The sequence below is a fragment of the Ruditapes philippinarum genome, unplaced genomic scaffold (assembly GCF_026571515.1).
Source record: "Ruditapes philippinarum isolate M1 unplaced genomic scaffold, ASM2657151v2 ctg1046_1_1_1_1, whole genome shotgun sequence".
In the NCBI taxonomy this organism is placed as follows: domain Eukaryota; kingdom Metazoa; phylum Mollusca; class Bivalvia; order Venerida; family Veneridae; genus Ruditapes; species Ruditapes philippinarum.
Genome location: NW_026863462.1, coordinates 145825 through 166542, shown reverse-complemented (window position 1 = coordinate 166542; position 20718 = coordinate 145825). Strand labels below are relative to the sequence as shown.

The window sequence follows — 20718 nt, the reverse complement described above, 5'->3', positions numbered from 1 at the left end:
AACAAGGGGCATTATCCTGAAAGCATGATATAAAACATATTTGTCAAAATTGTCTATTTAGTAAAATGATTTCAGAAGTTTAAAAGATCAAGATAAAAGTTGGAATATGTGTCTTGGCACTGTTTAAAGGCAAGGAACATTAAATTCAGAAAGCTATATCTTTCTGTCCCTTTTTTTTTTACATTGAATTTTTTCATAATTACTTTTTCAAAGGCTATCTACTCACAATTGTAAGACAAGGGACATAATCAGATTAATCCTGAAAGATATACTTGTAGGAGCTATGACCCTTAAAACATGAACTAGTTAAAGAAAATAGGTTATTGATAGTGGTTGCCATTTGCAGATGAGCATTGGCACCACAATTGTGCAGTGCTCTTGATAAATAGAAATTCTTTTGTGTGATAACACTGTTGAAACACCTACTCATTAAAAGCCAAGTAAGTAAAATTGCAGAATACATGCTTGCATATTTGATAGAAATATGTTTAACTTGTATGAGGAAGCAATCCAGGTTGCTAGCAGGTCAGTGATTCTACTCTGGTGTTGCTTGTGCTGAAATATGCACAGAGGGGCACCTTGAAGTCTTGCTCTGTCAGTAAAGTTGTTTAGTCAAACATTTAGACCTTGATAGTGTTGGCCTGTTTGGTATGACTTAGAATCCAACCAAACAAGAGCTGTCCGTAAGACAGCGCGCTCGACTTTTTTATTGCTTGCCAATAAAAAAAGTTTTTGCAGTAAAAGGCAATACAAGAATCTCTGTATTTTTAAAGTGAACTAGTTGTTTGATACCCTTGAATATTACAGCAATGTTTATATGACATAATTTATGGTAAAGTGAACAAGTGGATAGGAATGAAATTTTTTTAGATTTTTTAAGTTTTTTAGTGCTTGCCTATAATACAAAACATTGACAGTTAAGGGCCATAATTCAAATAAAATCTTTGACAGAATTACCTTCTCCTGGACATGTTTGGGAATCATGATTGTAAACAAGTATTCCAACTTTCAAATTAATATCTCAAACAGTTCAGTCAAAAAAGTGGACTGGTACTAAAAACTTAAACCAAGATTCTAAGTCGATAAAAGGCCTTAATTTTTAAAACAAATCCTTGACAGAGTTACCTTCTCTTGCGTACAGATGGGGGTAATGATGTGAAAAATAGCATTAAAAGTTTCAAAGCAATATCTCAAAGGGTTAAGGCAATAAGTGGATTTTACCCATATTCAATGTATTTTCTAAGTCAAAAAGGGGCATAATTCTGTCAAAAAACCTTGACAGAGTTATGTCCTCTTGTCTGTTGATGAAGGTCGTGATGGTAAACAAGTATGGTCAGTTTCAAAGCAATACCTCCAATGGTTTTGAAATAAAGTGAGGTGGTACAAAAAACTTAACCAAGCTCAATACACTTTCTAAGTCAAAAAAGGGCCATAATTCTGTCAAAAACCTTGACAGAGTTATGTACTCTTGTCTGTAGATGGAGGTTATGATGGTGAACAAGTATGGTAAGTTTCAAAGCCATACTTGTAATACTTCTGAAATAAAGTGGGGTGGTACGAAAAACTTAACCAAGGTGTGACGCCGACGCCGGGGCAAGTAGGATAGCTCCCCTTTTCATAGAAAAGTCGAGCTAAAAAGTAAAGCTCTAATTTTAAAAAAGCTCTTGACATTTAAAATTTTAAAGTTAAATATACATGTATAATGAGAAGATTATAACTGATATGAAAAAGGATATTAGGTTCAAGCTGGTGGTAAGCTTCAAGTACTAGAAACATTTTGGAGGGCTAAAGCTCCAAAAAAGGAAGGTGCCATTTAAACCTGACCAATTCTGAATACCAGTATGACTTGATTACTTACTTAATGTGAAAACAGTGCTATTTTACATGTTACAAACTTTGTCCCAGCTTAGAAAAGGAATGTTTTAATATGACAAAATTGAAAATGTGACTTAAAACTTGTGTGTTTCCTGCTTATACAAAATGGCCAATTCCTTTAACTTGAAAGGAATTTCTGAAAAAGACCTGATTCTAGTAGGCACATGTTATTTTGTCAATATAACAGAATAAAATATTGGCCATTTTCATTTTTCTTTAATAGAATGTCATTTCCTCAGCTGTGAAAAGTGATGTTCCATTATCATTTCTTAAATGATTCTGTCGATTGATTTATGCACGTTTCACATTTTCATCATATGAAATTGGATGGAAAGATGGTAAAATATCAGACAGGCTTTAATATAATTGTTAAAGTGCAAAGAAAAGTACTTTGCATTATGTAGTGGTTTATGTACTTAATTGGAAGAAATTACATGCATCTTTAAAAAAAGATCTTAATGAAAAAACTATACTTTGTCCATTACAATCTGTAAACTATTGATAATTGTTGAGCATTTTAATGAAAAACAAAAGGTAACTTTTCATAATTGGTGTTTGAAATAATATCCAAGGCAAGGGTTTCAAGGTATTTAGCTGCTTTTTCTGACGTTAGCAGTAACTGTTGTCCTATGATGTTAGGTATTTAAAATGAAATACCTGCACCTTAATTTGCTGACCAAGGTATTTGAATGCATTTGGTGTTGATGTATATAGGATTTCAATTAGCTTGTGAAGTTGTCTGTTTTGAAGAAAAATTCGAGCTATTTATTGTGATGGCCGAGTTGTACTATTGTCATAGTGGCTGTCGTTGTGCAGTTTCTTTCATATAGCCCTTTTAGGCCACAGGCGCTAGTCACATAATCAAATATTTTACATAATCGGTCCATATATGTATATAAAGACACAGGCGCTAGTCACATAATCAAATATTTTACATAATCGGTCCATATATGTATATAAAGATATATATCTTTATATACATATACCAGTATGGACCGATTATGTAAAATATTTGATTATGTGACTAGCGCCTGTGTTTTAGGCTTAACTCTAACAATTTTTAAGGTATCTATATGAAACTTAAAATGCTTACTTATTATGACAACAGGCAAATGTAATATGAGGGGCTTATTCTGAAAGCTATATTCTGGAGTTATGTCTCTTTTTACTTTGTATTTCCCTCTGTTAAAAAGGATGAAAGTTCAAGGGCTTAAGAGACATTGACCTTTAACTACTTTAAATACGAATATACAGGATATTGCACTCTTCAATTGAGACAAAGAAACATGTTTACAATTTTGGTTTAATATTTATCACTCATTATTGTGATGTATTCCACATTACTTCCGTATCAGTTAATAAGTTGTCATGATTTTGCACAAAATATGTTGTAACAATTCATTTCTGACACCAAAACTTTTTGATAAACAAGAGCATGGCATCAAGAGAAGCACATAATTATGGTGTCAAAGCTCGTCTGATAAAATAACCATTTTTGACAAAGAATTGAAGTAAATTAGGCGCATTATTCTAGAATATAATAAGGGGCAATACTTTAAAATATAGCTTCCAGAATTATGCTCCTTGTTGAGATAAGCAAGTATTCCATGTTAATGTTTATAACTTAAAATTTATGAATAATGGGTTACACTAAAGATTTTGCAACAAAGGTGATGATCAAACAGACAAGCTACAATTAAATTTTGCTCATAAATTATGACCATTTTTTTTTAAATATTCAAAAGAAGTGGACTTTGTTGCTATAGAATTTGTTCACTGTACAGGAGTCCGCCTAACTAAATGAAGGCATGTCTTTTTAAAGTGTTCATAGTCCGGATATATGACAATTTTCTTGTTTAAAGTACTTATTTACATTTGGTTTTGAAGTTACCTATAATTAAGTGCTTCACTGATGCAAAAGAAAGGTGCTGGTGAAGATACTTATTAGAACGAGAGTTTTCAATAACAACAAAATAATTCCTATTTGTTTCAACAGCATATAAAAGCCAATTTATATACCCACTTGTACAAAACTGGGCTTGATAATGCAGGCATGTTTTCCTATATTACCATAACTCTAGCCTTCAAGTTAAGGAGTATACCTATTACCTGATTATCTGGGGCGTCCGTGGCCGAGTGGTTAAGGTCGTTTACTTCAAACCACTTGCCCCTCACCGCTGTGGGTTCGAATCCCGACAGGGACTTTGGATTCTTTCATTTGAGGAAGCTATCCAGCTAGCTTACGGAACGTCGGTGGTTCTACTCAGGTGCCCGTTCGTGCCTGAAATAATGCATGGAAGGGCACCTGAGGTCTTCCTCCACCAGTAAAGCTGGAACGTCGCGATATGACCTATACTGTGTCGATGTGACGTAAAACCCAAACAAGTGCTGTCGGTAGGACAGCAACGCTCAACTATTCTTAGTGCTTGATAGTAAAAAAAGCCTTGATTAAAAGGTAAAATTTTCTAAGTAAAGAAAAAGGCAAAATTTTTCTTTAAATCCATATTACAGTTATAGGCCTTGGAGAGAGTCCTATTATGCTCTCAAAGAAGAGTATAAAATTTCAACATGTTTCAAAGCCTTATGTCAATGAATTTTGAAAATATTTGAGGTATTCCAAAAACTTTAACGAAAATTCTAAGTCGAAAAAGGGGCATTATTCTGTCAAAATGCTTGATAGAGTTACCTCCTCCTGTGTACAGGTTGGGGTCATGATGGTGAACAAGTGTGCAAAGTTTCAAAGGCATATGTCAATGGACTTTGAAAATATTTGAGGTATTACAAAAACTTTAACGTAAATTCTAAGTCGAAAAAGGGGCATAATTCTGTCAAAATGCTTGATAGAGTTACCTCCTCCTGTCTACAGGTTGGGGTCATGATGGTGAACAAGTGTGCAAAGTTTCAAAGCCATATGTCAATGGACTTTAAAAATATTTAAACTATTACAAAAACTTTAACATAAGTGGTTACGCCGACGCTCGGGTGACTACAATAGCTCTACTTATTTTTATCGAATAGTTGAGCTAAAAAACAAACAAACCTGATTATCTTTAAGTAAAGGTGTAATAAACAAATTAAGGGATGTTCCTTGCAATGTGGCAAATGCAATGGGACCCACATGTTCAACTATTTATAACAAATTCCTTCATGTTTCAAATAACATAGGATATCACGAGTTCAAGACGAAATTGTTAAAAGCAGGCTTTTCATAATTATGACAATATGAAATTAAAACACAACTTAAAATGCTTAAAGCTAAATCATGTTTTGCAGACTTTTCTATATTTGTTTCATGTGATGAATAGTATAGGTTTTGATAGTTTTGCTTAGAATAGAGTACATGAAGAAATAATATTTTGTATTAAATGTACTATAAGAGTTGGCTTGATTTTTTAAACAAATCAGACATTCTTACCTTTTCATACTTCAACAGAAATATTCTCCATTATTCTATTTTTAGGCTTGGTCTAATTTGTGTATTTATCAGATCTATGCAAGAAGTTGTAATATTATTCTCTCTAATCAAACTCATTTAAGTTGAAACTCAAAACTCAACACATGTTACAATGTATATACTTAAAATGATGACAGAAGGATAAAAAAGTTCCAATTCATTGTGATGTCTTTATTAAGTATGATTTTAATTATATATAAAGATATAGCATTAAAAAATGAATACATTCAACAAATTTGAAAAATATACAAAGTATACATATAAGTAATAAAAGCACCCCTAGAGCTTCTTACAAATAACCATGCTGCTATTCCCAACTCTACCACTATATAAAACAACTCTTACAACATTTAGCTTATCAACAACTAATTAAGCTGTTTACATTTGTTCAAACTAACCATTACAGTTCAAGCAAGAGGATACCCATATCATCTTTGTAGATGATATAAAATGCTTGTAAGAAACGATATATAACAAGAATGTATATGAATTCTGAAGCGAGCAAAATACACAAAATTAACTGAATAATTTGTAAGTTATAGCAACTTAAAAGCAAACCAACGCAAATCTTGCTGTTAGTTTCCCTTCAAGAAGTATACCTTACCTAACATTTATTTAATTAACTATCAATTAATTAAATACTGACTCAATTGCTCAACATCATTATTTACATTTCCAAAATCTTTTTTCTGTCATATTAATTCTGAAGAGTTGACTGGAGATGTTATTTTAAGTAATTATCGATAGTGGTAGTGTTTATCCTTAAGCCTTAAATAGACAAAGTAAATACACTTCAGACTTTAGCAACCACACTCTGGGGTTACATTCTCATCACCAAAAATAAATTCTGGATAATTTACATTGTAGCATGTATCATAAAGTAAGATTTCTGTTTACATGTTATATCAATGCCCATGAACACAACCTAGAATTGGTCTATTTTTTTCATGAAATAAGAAACTTGAAGATGGTCAATCCCTGCTATATATATACAATATAGAATGGAAACATTACTTATTAGTTATTCTGTTCTGCTTTTCCGCTTATAAATATTTATTTTTTTTAAGTTTATCTTGCATAAAATCATTTAGAGCAGATCCCCAGGCACTTAATTGAAAGTGTTTAAAAAGAATTACTTAACAAAAGATCTAATAACAACCACAATTAAGCTTTCATTTACAAAGACTGACTTCTGTTTATTGAACTGTTTCTGTCCAAATTTGTATATGTAAAGGCGATCTAGAGTAAATTTAATTCTGCTAATCAGTACAGACTTGCAATCTATAATGCATGTATGTTATAAATGCTATCTATACAAATCATAAACTTTAAATATATATAAACTGTCACATTAAATATACAGAACAGAACCAAACAGGTCACAGCATGTCCCTCACTAAACTAGCATAGTCATTTTACATTGTAAAAGAAAAACTTAAGAAACTATGTGAATTTAAATTTGACAGAAGATGATTTAAATGGTGAAAAAAAAACCACAAGACAAAAAACGCCCCATAAGGAATTATTTCAATTTCTAATTATCTGGTCAAACTTATTTTTATTTTTTGCAACCTGAAAAACGTATAACTACTTAACATACATATTGGTCTATTTGAATCTTAATTCAATGCACTATAATTTGGTGTACATGTAACCAGACAAGTAAATGTAACAAAGGGCGGATAAGCATCAATAGATCACAACAGGTTACACCGGAACCACCTAAACAGTAAGCTAGCCTCAAGCTAGCATTGATAAGGACACAAAGAGGAATGAAGGGTGTATAAGCACTTAAAACAAAGGCTGAAGCAAACTAGATCAACAGCTTATAGAGTATATAAAGCCTCCAAATAAACATCTGCATACATACATATGAAATGATCACAGAAAATAAACTTCTAACAGCAACATTAAAAAGAAATCACACATGTTTAAACATGTAACATTGCAACTGTGCAAAGCTGCAAATATAGAGTGATCAATGGTTTAAAATAACTTCATAGAATATACAAATCACTAAATTCCACAAAACTTTCATATTACAATTAAACATAAATAAAATAATTAAACAGAATGTTGTACGTATGCTTATGCTAGCAGTTTTTTATGTTTCAGATTTTATATGTGCAATATAGTTTAAACCAACACCATAGATAAAATTTTAAAAAAAAAGACAAATATATCTTGAATTTAGTCAGCATGTTCAAGAAACAATAGAAGAATGATAACACTTATCTATGTCATATGTGCATAATGTCTTCTAAGAAAACCTACTAATTTCAACATTATCAACAAGATTGTATAAAAATTGTCTAGAAAATACAAATCTTATGTACACATTTTTGGAACTATACAAGTATGTACATTCAGACATTTTTTGTATGTTTGATATACAAAAAAAATAATAAAAAAATCTGAATTTTTGGAAGCTGGTAACATTTTATTAATACCCCCCACCGACCCACATCTTGTAACACTAGTGGAGCAGTCTTATTCAACAAACATTCACTGCCAAACTAAGTTCCTCAGGTGGAGGTTATCTAGCTCTTTGCAAAACTTTCATTGCTTTATATTCTGAAAATTGTTAATATTTTTAATAAAGTACATGTGTATATTTAAATTGTATATTGTAATCTATCAATATTTTAAGTTCATTTTGTCCCTTAAAGTGAAAGCAAGATCAATCACTTACACCAACATCAAAGGCAAAAGCATTATCCAATCATCAGATGCTCTGTTACATAGATAACAAAATATGAACCTTGACTTTCGAGCTATAACAAACGTGAAAATCACATGACAATTGTGATGTACAGGTTGATCATTTTTAAAAAGGTATGTATAGCATTCATTTAGGCCATGGTTGCAAGTAAACATGTTTATTCCAAATATAAACAAGTCAAAAAGTAGTGACGTATCAGCTAGAACTTGCAACTTAAAGTAGACTTTATAAGTAATAACTTTTCTAATAAAAAAAAAAAAAAAAAAAGGTTTCAATTGCTTCATAATCAAAATTCTGATTTAACATTCATTTTAACTTGACGTTTGATTTGTACAATGGCAAAAAACATGTTTGACACGTAAACAATAACACTGTAACAAGATTCAGTCAACAAACACTGAAGCTTAAAGAACACTTAACGGAACTTTGTTCACTTAATATAAAAAAACCTTGTGCATCCATTTCTTCTCAAATTCTGACATTCTTTTCATTTTGACTAAACTTGTTTTATCTTCTGGCTGAATATCTTTACATTTTACGAACTTGGATTTGACCAACCCTTATTGAAAAAAGTTAAAAGGTGGAAATTTTCAGTTTTGAAAATGATGTGAAAACTTGTGAATTTCATTTACACCATCACATGTAAATTTGTTTATAAAATGAAACAAAATAATTTCAAGTTAAAGTCAGAGATGTTAAGAAATAGAAAAACAACGCATGTCTAACAAATACTATGCATGATCAATTTTATCTTTTTTACACATAAAGATGGAAGTCCTCATAAAAGATTACACTTGGGCTTTTTCTTAGGCTTGGGTTTTGGACACAGTACTGCTCTGATGGCTTCATCAAACACCGTCTTCAGTCCCTTCTGTGTCAGAGCAGAGCATTCTAGATATTTGACGGCCCCAATTTCTTTTGCCATTGCAAGGCTTTGTGGGTAAGTAATAGGCGATAACTTCTTTTCCCGTAGTTTCTCAACAGTTTCTTTGTCTTCTCTCAGATCAAGCTTGGTTCCAACAAGTATAATAGGTGTATTTGGACAATGGTGGCTAACTTCTGGGTACCACTGAAACCAGAAAAGTTCCATGTCTCAGTTATTTATTTACATTAAGTAACTTCTTCATAAAATGAATAGTAAAGTCATACCCCTATGGTCTTGACAAATGTTTTTCTTTTACATTTGTATATGCTGTGTATGTGAATATTTTTGCATCAAAAAAATTTAAGAATACCTAAAAGTGGACTTTTTGAATACTTAATATCATTCCAATGAAACCATTTCTTGACATGTTGAAATAAAACAAGCAATCCATAAGTCCCCTACCGGTTAGAACCCCAGCAACATTCTGATGGGCCATTGGCCATTCAATTTTACCAGTGAATGAATGACATGAATGAATTTAAATCTTTTGAGTTCTAAGTTTGTCTATATCACAGTAATGTGTTAAGTTTCCCTGCCTAGTAAGGAAATTATGTTTATACAACCTTGTCATATTATTACGATGTGGGATTTTAAAGTAAATCCTATAAGGAATGAAGAAGTTGGAGTGAAAAATACCAATTTCTCGAAAAAAAATCTAAGTTCAAGGGGGACATAATTCTGGAAATAGTCTTGCTAGAGTATTTAACCTTCTCAAAAATGTTGAGTGATAATAAGAAACATATATATGAAGTTTGAAGTAGATACATTAGGAAATAAAGAAGTTATTTAAAAAAGACAACATTTTTTTTCATAAAAATTCTAAGTTCAAGGGAGGTAATACTGATAATTTTTGTGCTAGAGTTGTAAACCTTGTCACTTATGATGTGGTTGATGACCAGAAACTTATATTTAAATATTGATGTAAACACCTTAAGAAATAAAGAACTTATAGTGAAAAAGCTGAAAAAATTAAATCAGAAATCTTGAAATTCAGGCTATTTGTTGCCATAGCAACCAGAATTTTCAACATAGGAAGAAAAGAAAAAGATATGCATAATCTCCAGACTGCCATCTACCCATATTTCAAGTTTCATAACAATATTTTCAGTACTTTTTGAGTTATCACTGGATCCAGTTAATATGTTAAATTTGCCATATTTTCAGACTATTTGTTACCATAGCAACCAGAATTTTCAACACAGGAAGAAAAAAAAAGACGTGCATAATCTCCATACTGCCATCTATCCATATATCAAGTTTCATAAAAATATTTTCAGTACTTTTTGCGTTATCGCGGGATCCAGTTTTGTGGACGGACGGACTGACAGACAGATGGACGGAGGGTAAACCTAAAGTCCCCTCCGGTTAAACCGGTAGGGGACTAATAACACATTCATGGTATACGCTTATCATTAAAATAGCTATGGAAAATCAGGCCATTAATTTAGAAAAGGTAATGTGCTCTAGCCTAGTTATTAATCAGTCACGTCATACAACAATTTAGTGATTTATCTTTAATGAAATAACAACTTTAACAAGCTTTGTAAAATTTCTTTTATGTTTAATATGTCACTCATTATGTGTAACAGCATTTATATGTTAATAATAGCAATAATTCAGGATACTCATACTTAGTTTAGAATAGTTTTTGTTTGAAGTAATAAAAAATTCACAGTTAAAGTGACATGTTTAAAAATACTGTATGATAAATAAACAAGAAACTTTATTATGTCATGATTCAATTGAGTGCAATCATAAATGAAATAATGGAAAAAATTGGCAATTTGTTAACTTTGATTTTTAGAAAAAGTAACATCTAAGTTCTTAACACTGTGCCGCCCACTACTCATGAAAAACAAAATATCCCTGTACTACTTACAAGAACTATAACCTCAGTTCACACTTTCCATGTGATTTTTTTTGGATAAATCACAAATATATTTGCAAATTAATTCATCATTCTACTTGCACTGTAGGCAGACTGTATTTACCTTTAACAGAAATCTGTTTTTTTTGCTATTTATAAACTGATTTTGATACTCAGAGGCAAATATCTTAGTTTCTAAGTTGAATATTAGGAAACAAATACAATTTCACTATGATAATAAAAATAATAATAAAATATATTAAATGAAACTAACCAACGGAACATATATCAAGTTAATTTTCAGAAAATGGGGTTTAAATACTATGGTCTTTCCACACATTAACTTACAAAAAAAATATTATTTTGTCATATGAATGACACATTATCTTATGATAATTTTCTTTAAAAAAGTGATCAGGTGTACATAAACTTGAACTAATTTTGTTACAATAGTGAGTTAAAGCTGTTGAAGGGCCATTACAAGTCATGTAATTAAAATACCCTGTGAGTGTCCAAAAAAAAAACTATCATTAAATTGCTTCCCTTAATATATTTCTAATCTTTTTTAAGCAAAACATGTACATTTGCTGTATCCATTTTTAATAACAAAAATAAAAGTTAAATGGTTAACTAATTATCTCAAATGATATGCTGTTTACTTTAATTGATACCAGATATATCTTAATTTAGAAAAGAATTGTCAATACATATATGGTTTACTATTGACGCAAGCAGGAAGAGATGAACACTTTTTATTGAATATAAGAGGGTCACAATGATAAGTATAACAAATATTTATTTAATACACTACAAGTGCACTTTATCTTAGCATACATGTAGGTACATGTATTAAGCTAAAAATAGAGCACTGTATGTTAAAGGGCTCCAGTGGGGTTTTTGGACAGGTTGGGACTGGATATTTTTTTCCAGATGTGTGTACCATTTGATGTATGTTTGATCCAATAACATGTGTGCAAAAATTCAAATCATTTGCTCACTCAGATTTTTTTTAGAATAATCATTTATCTAATTGGGCAAAATGACCCAAAAATAAAGTGTTTAAATGGCTTATAGTCAAAAGGCACACATTAAAATGATTTTCAATTTAATTCTAAATACATTGTATATTACCTTTTTTTCATTTGCTCAGTTTCCTGTTTGGGGGCCCCAGTTGATTTATGTAAAAATTTCAAATTTTATGTTCTAAGAGTTGAGCTCCTTTAAAACAGTACTATTTTATCATGTTTAAAAACGTAATTTTTAACAAGACATTCCTTTATCAAAGACCTCAAGTTTTCGTCATACTAGTCTTAAAATAAAGACAATCTCTAGGAATTAGTCAATAGATCTGAGTCTGATGTGAACAAAGATCTAGATCAGCTTGATAATGTTAAAAGAGATTATTGAAAAAGAAAAAAAAATGTTTTTAAATTTAAAATAAAACAAGAAGCTAATGTAACCTACCTTAGCCCTAACATTTTCAAAACTGGCAGGGCTTATCAAGGAGAAACAGATCAAAAAAACATCCTGAAACACAAAATATAAAAGATCATATTCAAACAGATTTAAAACATCAAACATCACATTTATTTTTTTTTAATTTGTGTGCCTTTATGTCCAAAAGTTTTTGCTTTCCTTTCCCATGTCATTTCAAAGCAACTTTAATGTATATATGCCAGCTAACATCTCAAGACATTTTACCACTGCTTTCAAGTTAAGAACTTTTGAAGCTCTGATACATGTATTGATGCATGCAGTGCCAGAAGTAAAATGAAACTCATCATTTATTAAAGATCCTGTGTGTTTTATTTAAGGTTGTTACCACACTTAAGTGAAATTTTATACATGTATATAATTATGATTCTAGAACAATTTTCAAACATCGGAGAATATGTAAAATATGAACTGCAAATACTTGTCAAACTTGTCAACATTATATGCAATCATTTAAAATATATGCATTCATTTCTTATTAAAAAATTTGACTTAGACTTTATAAAAAAAATTTCTAATTACCTCCTTTATTAGCATGAAATGTAAATTCTGTAATATCTTTACAAATCATGCTTTTTGGAACTTACAAGATTGATAAATCTTCATTTGAGCATTATATTTTTGATATAAAACCATAAAAAAATTGAGTTACAGGATCTTTAACTGCAATAAAAACAATTATTTTTTCTGTGCCCTTGTAACAATGTAAAGTAATTATTTTCCTACATAATGTAATATAGAGAATACATTGATGGTTCATGTTGGGATGGAAAAGGTTTATCTGGCGAGCGAGAAAGTGTATCTTGACAAGCTTTAGTGAATCATGATTCTTTTTTGCAGTGAACCAGATAAACCTTCTCCTATCCCAACATAAACCATGTAATTGATTTATCCTGCTTTTGTTTACTTTGATCATGTTTTTAGATTATTTAAATGGTTTCATTCTTCCTTTTCCTCGATAAAACAGCTTCTATATGTAGTTTTGTTTTGCTGCTAACCATGTGACGTCATCATATGACGTAATGACTGGAGATAGGTAAGTTGGATAAACTTGCTACTGTCTATAATATTATCATGCAACTGCTATGGTAACTGCCCGATAACAATTGCCTGATAATTATTTTTGATATCACGTCAGTAGCCTGATATTAGCCCCGCCCATTTTAACGGACTTTTTTCAATTGCTTATATTCGAGCATTTTCATCAGCATGTGAATTCTACAATGTAATCTCATACCCTTACAAGTCTACAATCAATATGGGAAATTTATTTATTTATTTATTATTTGGATTTCAATTACGAATAAATTAGATAGCGAATAGTTTTAGCACCAACTAAATGAAGTGACGTCATAATTTATATTGCAAATGACATCATCGATGTTCATGTCATACTATACATGTAATCATAACAAACAGGCTGACGATTTTCTTTGAGAACTTGTAAATGTTTACTTTATTTGCCGGATTATTATTTAATAAGTGAACAAATTGTTTCGTTTAAAAAATAAGACGCATGTTTGTGTAGCTTGTGTTTGATTGCCGATTTGACTTTTCTTTGATTGAAATTATCGTGAACTTTTTGAATTTGACAATTCAAGACAAAAATTGCAGTAACGTTTAGTTTATGTGATTCTAAGCGGATTTTTGGATCCATGTTTACATTAAAGGTAAGAATGTTATCGTATTAGGCCTACATTCTGTTGTATCTTTTATCCGAGTCGAAAGAAAAAATGGCCGCCAATTACAAATTCAAAGTGTCAGGGGCGGAGTTTCAAGAACAAAAATTCCCCTTTTTAACGAAATTCGGCAAGCCTCGCCCTTTCTAGCCCATATCAGCCTCGCCTGATAAAATTGATATCAAAAGACAGTAGCATGTTATTCTCTATTTATCAGCTTCTATATGTAGTTTTGTTTTGCTGCTTACCATGTGACGTCATCAAATGACGTAATGACTGGAGATAGATAAGTTGGATAAACTTGCTAAGTACTGTCTATAATATTATCAGCTGGATAAAGCCTTGCCAGAGAAGCAGGATAAAATGAATTTTGTAATCATCCAAATAGGCTTAACCTTGAAATGCTTAGAGAAGTCATATTCAGAATTAATGATGAGAAAGTTAAAACACCTGGATCCAAACCTTTAAGCTTGTTTAAAGCGAACTCTTACATATAATATAGCAATACAAAGCTTGATTGTTTGCTACTTGTGTATTTTATCCAAAAAAAACAAACAAAAAACTACAAGATTAAAAAGGTAATACATACTGTCTGTGGGTATGAAAGAGGTCGTAACCTGTCATAGTCTTCCTGCCCTGCAGTATCCCATAATCCTAGATTAATAGGCTTGCCATCTACCATTACATTGGCTGAATAATTGTCAAACCTGAAAATTTATTTCAATGAAATCAAGTAACATCCAATTACATATAAAAACTTGGATATTGACATATCCTAACAACTTAAGAAATAGAAAGGATAGTCCAAAAATAACATATATATTATGATTGTACAGCAAAACATTAATTTGACACAAAGTCTCACCTGTGTAACATTATATCAATTTCATATTTGTGCAAAACAAAACAACAGAAGCACAATTTTTCATGTCCTTCAAAATATAAATAATACCGCTAAATCTATATATATAGTATGCCTTATTCAAATAAAGATACTGGCAAACCTTCTTGACACTAATAATAATTAGCTAAGATTCAATACTTACACAGTTGGAATATATTCCCCAGGGAAGGCATTCGTTGTGTAACTGATCAGCAGGCATGTCTTACCAACAGCACTGAAAAAAGACAATTTACTTATTATTCAACAGAATAATGATTGACAAACGATTTGTTCTCTAAAATACTTTTTAAAAAACTAATTGTGAAGTTATCGCATGTATGTCTGTAATATCACCATTATTTACACCTCCAAAAAGCCAAAATAGCTGCAGTAAATTACCATACATGTGGCCTACATAACCTTTGACAGGTTACATTCAGGCTAACTTTCTAAAAATCTATAAAAGTATAAAGTTTATTTACAAGATGTTATGACATAACAAATGATTAGAATATTAAGAATTATCATCAACAATATGATATTTATGGATTGTAAATTTGACCAAGTCAATAATTATACCCAGTTATAGAAATGAAGTATGGATAATTGAAAAGTCTTTTAGAATATAATTGAAAAAGAAAGATAAAGTTTGCAAAACACTGTTCTAAAGAATAGATCCATGCAAAAAGTAAGTTAAACCAGTTAGCGAGAAACTGAACATTCATTGCTTAGTTATGGTTGGTTCCAGGAATGGTTAAAAGACTGTTACAATAAGTTTATAGTTCTGGCTTCCATAACTTTATATGTTGTTTTTATTTTGACGTTGTGCAGCAGTAAAGTTATGGGTCAAGTTTAACCCTATTTGTAAAGGCTTCAACAATTCTGAATGAATTCATGTTTTTTTTTTTAAAAAGAAACTTCAATGACATCGTGTACCCAACTATTTGTTAGGGAAATATGTAGAGATTGTTTACCAATATGGAGTCTGCTTTCAAATGATATTTTGTGGGACTTCAAGTTTTGGGAATTCTAGCATCTATTTTTAGTAATGGACCATACACTGTTTTTAGTACTGTATGATTTTAAATACATTTGTAAATACAAAAAAAATAATCATGAATCATCACTCAAAACATATAAATCCAATGTTTTTGGTACAATGTCAACAAATACATGTTGGATTCTTATTGTTCTGAGTGATGCTACGTGAATTATATGCTGTATATGTTTTGGGTGAATTTTCATAATTTACAGACATTTAAATAATTAATCAACAGTATTGATTTTTCAAATATGTAATTATCAACAGAAAAATATCAAAACCATACATTGATATTGTCAAGGGGAGCGGTGGCCTAGTGGTTAAGGTGTCTGCCACTCAACCCAGAGATCATGGGTTCGAGCCCTACTCGGGTCAGGACCATGTTTCTTCATATGACACCAGTACTGGTTGGTTACCTAAATTCTCGCAAATGACATGATGATTAAGCATATATCATATGTGTTTAGGGCAGTAATGGCAGTGAATTTTATAAAATGTAAACGCACTTATAAAATTTGAGGCATTTTTTCATCGATCTAACATTCTTTGTTCAAAAATATAGACTGAAGTGTACAAAATATATCTAAATAGCTCTTGTCCAGATAACGCAAATTTATTGAATTACATAGAGGATATTGAATGAGTGTAAGTCCAATACTGAACTTATTGAACGAGTTGAGTAAAATTTATATTATGCGAGCCTCTGGCGAGCATAATATTATTTTATTCAACGAGTTCAATAAATTCAGTAATGAACTTACACAAATTTAATATTCTATTTATCACATACCAAAAAATAAAGACCGTTTAAAGTGAAAAAGAGTCATTTTTCATTGACGCGCCTACAGAACAACGCTAACATTTAGCACGTCTTTTTTACACTATGTTTGTTTAACGCAAGTGACGTCACATCAAAATATATGCACGGTCGTGCAATACCATTTTTACGGAGTCGCAAAATCGGCACAGATATGTGATAAACTAATTTACAGCATGACATAAATATGTCAGACTCTCAGAGCGCAAACAGGACGTTTCGGCCCCAAACCAAATCGGCCCCAGTATAAAAATCGGCCCCTGGACGTTTCGGCCCTTTTCCGCGAGACGTTTCGGCCCTACTATATAGTACAGACAATTAATTAACAACAATTGATTTAAAAAAAACAATTATGACCCTTTAATTCTTTAAATAATTATTTATTATCTTTTGATCTCTTGAACCATTTAGATATACGTTAATGTTTTTAAAGGTGTAACAAACAATAAAGGCAGGTTAATCCTTAATTTATAAAACAAACCACTAAAACTTCTTGATTAAGAAAGTTAATTACAATTATTCCTTAGAAAACATTATTTTTTTATCTTAATTAAACTATAGGCCTACGTATTTTTTTCAAGGTGTAACTAATTAACTGTTTATAGCTTTATGTAAGTAATATCAGAGAAAACTTCAAAAGATTTAAAAAAACGGTTTGCTATAATCTCCTGATAATATTTTTAATTATTATTGTTATTAGATAATGATAGATGCTAGATGTTATAAAAGTGATTGAAAGACTGAAACCAAATCATAAATGTACCTGCTATATATTTATTAATTAGTTTAATCAAACAATGTTGACAGTGACAAAAGAATTATAGATATTATGGCTTCTGTTTTCTTTTCATTGTAAAATTACATGACCGGATATTTCGATTTTCACGTGCATGAACAACTAACTTTCCTTACCTGATAATTAAATGTGTTAGATTTTTCTATATCAAGGAAATAATTACGAGTAGCTATTTATTATGAGATATACATAAACATTGAAGTTAACATTAAATGCAACAAGTTTCTAATCGTTGATGGTTTTGGTAAAGATTTAATCTTTTACGTAAAATATATAAGACGTATCGTAAATCTTTCAAGGTACTTGGAAATTGGCGTTCCACTTCATGAAAATTGTCATTTATGATTATTATAACTATGAAATTTTAATATACCGGTTTAAAACACAGCACTTATTCTGGGGCCGATTTGGTAAAGGGCCGAAACGTCTGGGGCCGAAACGTCTTGGGTAATTTGGGGCCGATACGTCTTGGGGCCGAAATGTCTCGAAATCCTCAGAGCTCTGGTCAGGTCGACTTTCGATATGGAATTTGGCTTCAGCGAACATGTCTAGCAGTAATATAAAACCTGTTCGCTGAAGCCTCTTTAGGTAATAAGCGTACTGTATAGCTTCCAACACAATTTATAACTAAAATAAATTTGTATCTATAATAGTAGAAAGTAATCAGGAATGAATGTAGGTGGCTTATGTCACTGTGTGCTCACTGCCATGAAAAGGAGGGTAACTACCAACACCTCCATTTTGGACACATAGAAGTGTCATATAACACAGTATTTGTGACTTAAAAGGCTACTATTAATGATGTCATCTTGTCTTACCTTAGTCATGGAAGAATCATTTCCTGATCAGCATGACCAATAAAACAAGCCATAAACTCAAGGATTTTAATGTCACAAAGAAATCAACAGTCAGGGAAATACTACATTAAATAGACAGATATGCAAAAGAACTTATAAAAAATCAGAAATTTGATATTAATCAGCCGAGCAGAACGAAAAAACTTCAGGAACTTGTGCTCATAAAAAGTAAAATATTTCACGTTTCTTACCCGTCTCCAACAACCACGCATTTAATCGCTTGCATGTTTGTACAATAAATTATATCCCTGAATAAATACGGAGTGGTCGAAACGATTCCAAAAGTGGTTATGGGGTAAATTTAGATAGCAACATGTATTTATAACTGGTTCAAAATGGAGGAGCAGCTTGCTTTATATATGTGCCCCCAGCAAAGTTACTATTTTTGGATAAGCCGCTTGCAACGTTGACAAAATCTTGTTAGACCTCCGGAACGTACCGGACAAAATTGACTATTGTCCGTCATATTCCGAATCGAGGAGAATTAAGCGTAAAAGCTTCGTATCTTCTCAGTACCTTTATAATACGTACATTTCAACAATTAATTACCTCTGTCTCCAGTTAACATCACTTAACAGTATATGGATAATACGCAGATCCATGGTAAATACCAAAATTATTAAACGTTTTATTAAAAGCATCCAACTATTTTAAGCATACTCACTGTTGGTATTCAGTCCTTTTACATTAAAACAATACTCTTTCCTCTTTTCATAGCATATGATGGCCAAGCGGAAGACTCTATGATGGGCAATTTTTAAAACCGTCTCCTGCTGTTATAAGTAATGGTTATAAGGGCTTTTCTTGCTGCCCGCCTTTCTCTAACGCACTGAGTACCTTATTTGTTATGGTAATTATAGGGTCCCCTTTTAAATGTGTTTCCACAAACATTTTCTTATTTAATTTATTTTCCGCCTACAACCAGAATTTCGTTTGGCGGGGATAATTTTATTTACACGGCACTGTCTAATCGGAACATATTAGGCCTAACAATATGGTTAATTTGGTGCACCTTTAACTGGTTAAAACTCCCCGTAGTCCTCTTTTCAACTCAATATTTCAAGTTGGTGCCACTTTGTTTTCTTTAAATTTATGTCTTGTTTACAATTGTTGTTTTGTGTGTTTGTTGTGTCACTTGTTGTGGTTCTGTGTATACTCAGTTCCTACTCTTTTTTATAATTTTCGTCAACATTAAATATTTCCTTACCACTGGTTAATTTTTCCAATTGTTAGACCTCCTTCCCTATCCATTACCCTTACACTGTTTTCCCTATAGCTGTCATCCCCGTTTCTTCGCTTTTATCTTAGTATATAATCAAGTTAGTTGATGTTCTCATGTAATTTCCTACGATTTCCCCATTTATAATTTAGCTATATGATTGATACGCCCCGTCCTTGCCCCGACCTAATACTCTCCTTTTGTTCTACTAAAATAACGTAGTACTTCACCGTTGCGAGAAGTGGAAAAATGCTCCTCGTATGTTAAAATAAAAATCCCACATATGATTGGAGTCAACAGAAAGCCAAAATTACGCTCAAAAACGGTGGTCAAGCCATCATTTTTACAAATGATCTTGAGAAGTAAGCAATTTCGAGGAAATTGTTTTGATGAGGGATAAAGAATATGTCTTCGCAGTCGTATGCGGCTATTCCTTTTTTCAGTTTGGTTAAATGAAGAATGTATTGGCCAGTTTACTAACCGCGTTGGAAATCCTGTCAGGTATCCGCCATATATTATGGAAAGCCATGACTGTCTTATATTGTTCTTTTTTCAATTAATTTAACCATGTCGATTATATATAAGTTCACTTCGACTTTATATGAATTGAAAACACCTTCTTATTAAATCGTAAGTCATTTAATCACATACCTCCGTACATACCCATGCCGCTTTAACGACTCCGTAAAAATGGTATTGCACGGCCGTGCACATATTTTGACGTGAAGTCATTTTCGTCAAGACGCGCTAAATTATAGACTCGTCAGTGAAAAATAGATCTGTGTTTTTTTTTTACTTAAAACGGTCTTTGTTTTTGGTATGTGAAAAATAAAATATTAAATTCGTTTAAGTTTAATACTACATTTATTGAACTCGTTCAATAAAATAATAGTATGCTCGCCAGAGGCTTGCATAATATATTTTTATTCAACTCGTTCAATAAATTCAGTATTTAACTTACGCTCATTCAATATCCTCTATATATAAATCCACAGTTACAATATATGAAACCATACCGTCAGTGTATGGAACCAAGGTAGCAATATATAAGTTGATTTTCTCAATATATGATGCCAGTTTTTCAATAT

At 31.4% G+C, this 20718-nt stretch overlaps 1 protein-coding gene across 1 annotated transcript; it reads right to left on the bottom strand.

Moving 5' to 3' along the window:
* Positions 1-5485: 5485 nt before the first annotated feature.
* On the bottom strand, positions 5486-18799 carry LOC132722141 (ras-related C3 botulinum toxin substrate 1). Its single transcript, XM_060706574.1, has 5 exons — positions 18603-18799; positions 15063-15134; positions 14606-14723; positions 12308-12370; positions 5486-9120 (listed from the first exon to the last, which is right to left on the bottom strand). The coding sequence occupies exons 1-5, from the start codon at positions 18635-18637 to the stop codon at positions 8830-8832; spliced, it is 579 nt and encodes a 192-aa protein (XP_060562557.1). The 5' UTR covers positions 18638-18799; the 3' UTR covers positions 5486-8829.
* Between the last annotated feature and the right edge of the window lie 1919 nt (positions 18800-20718).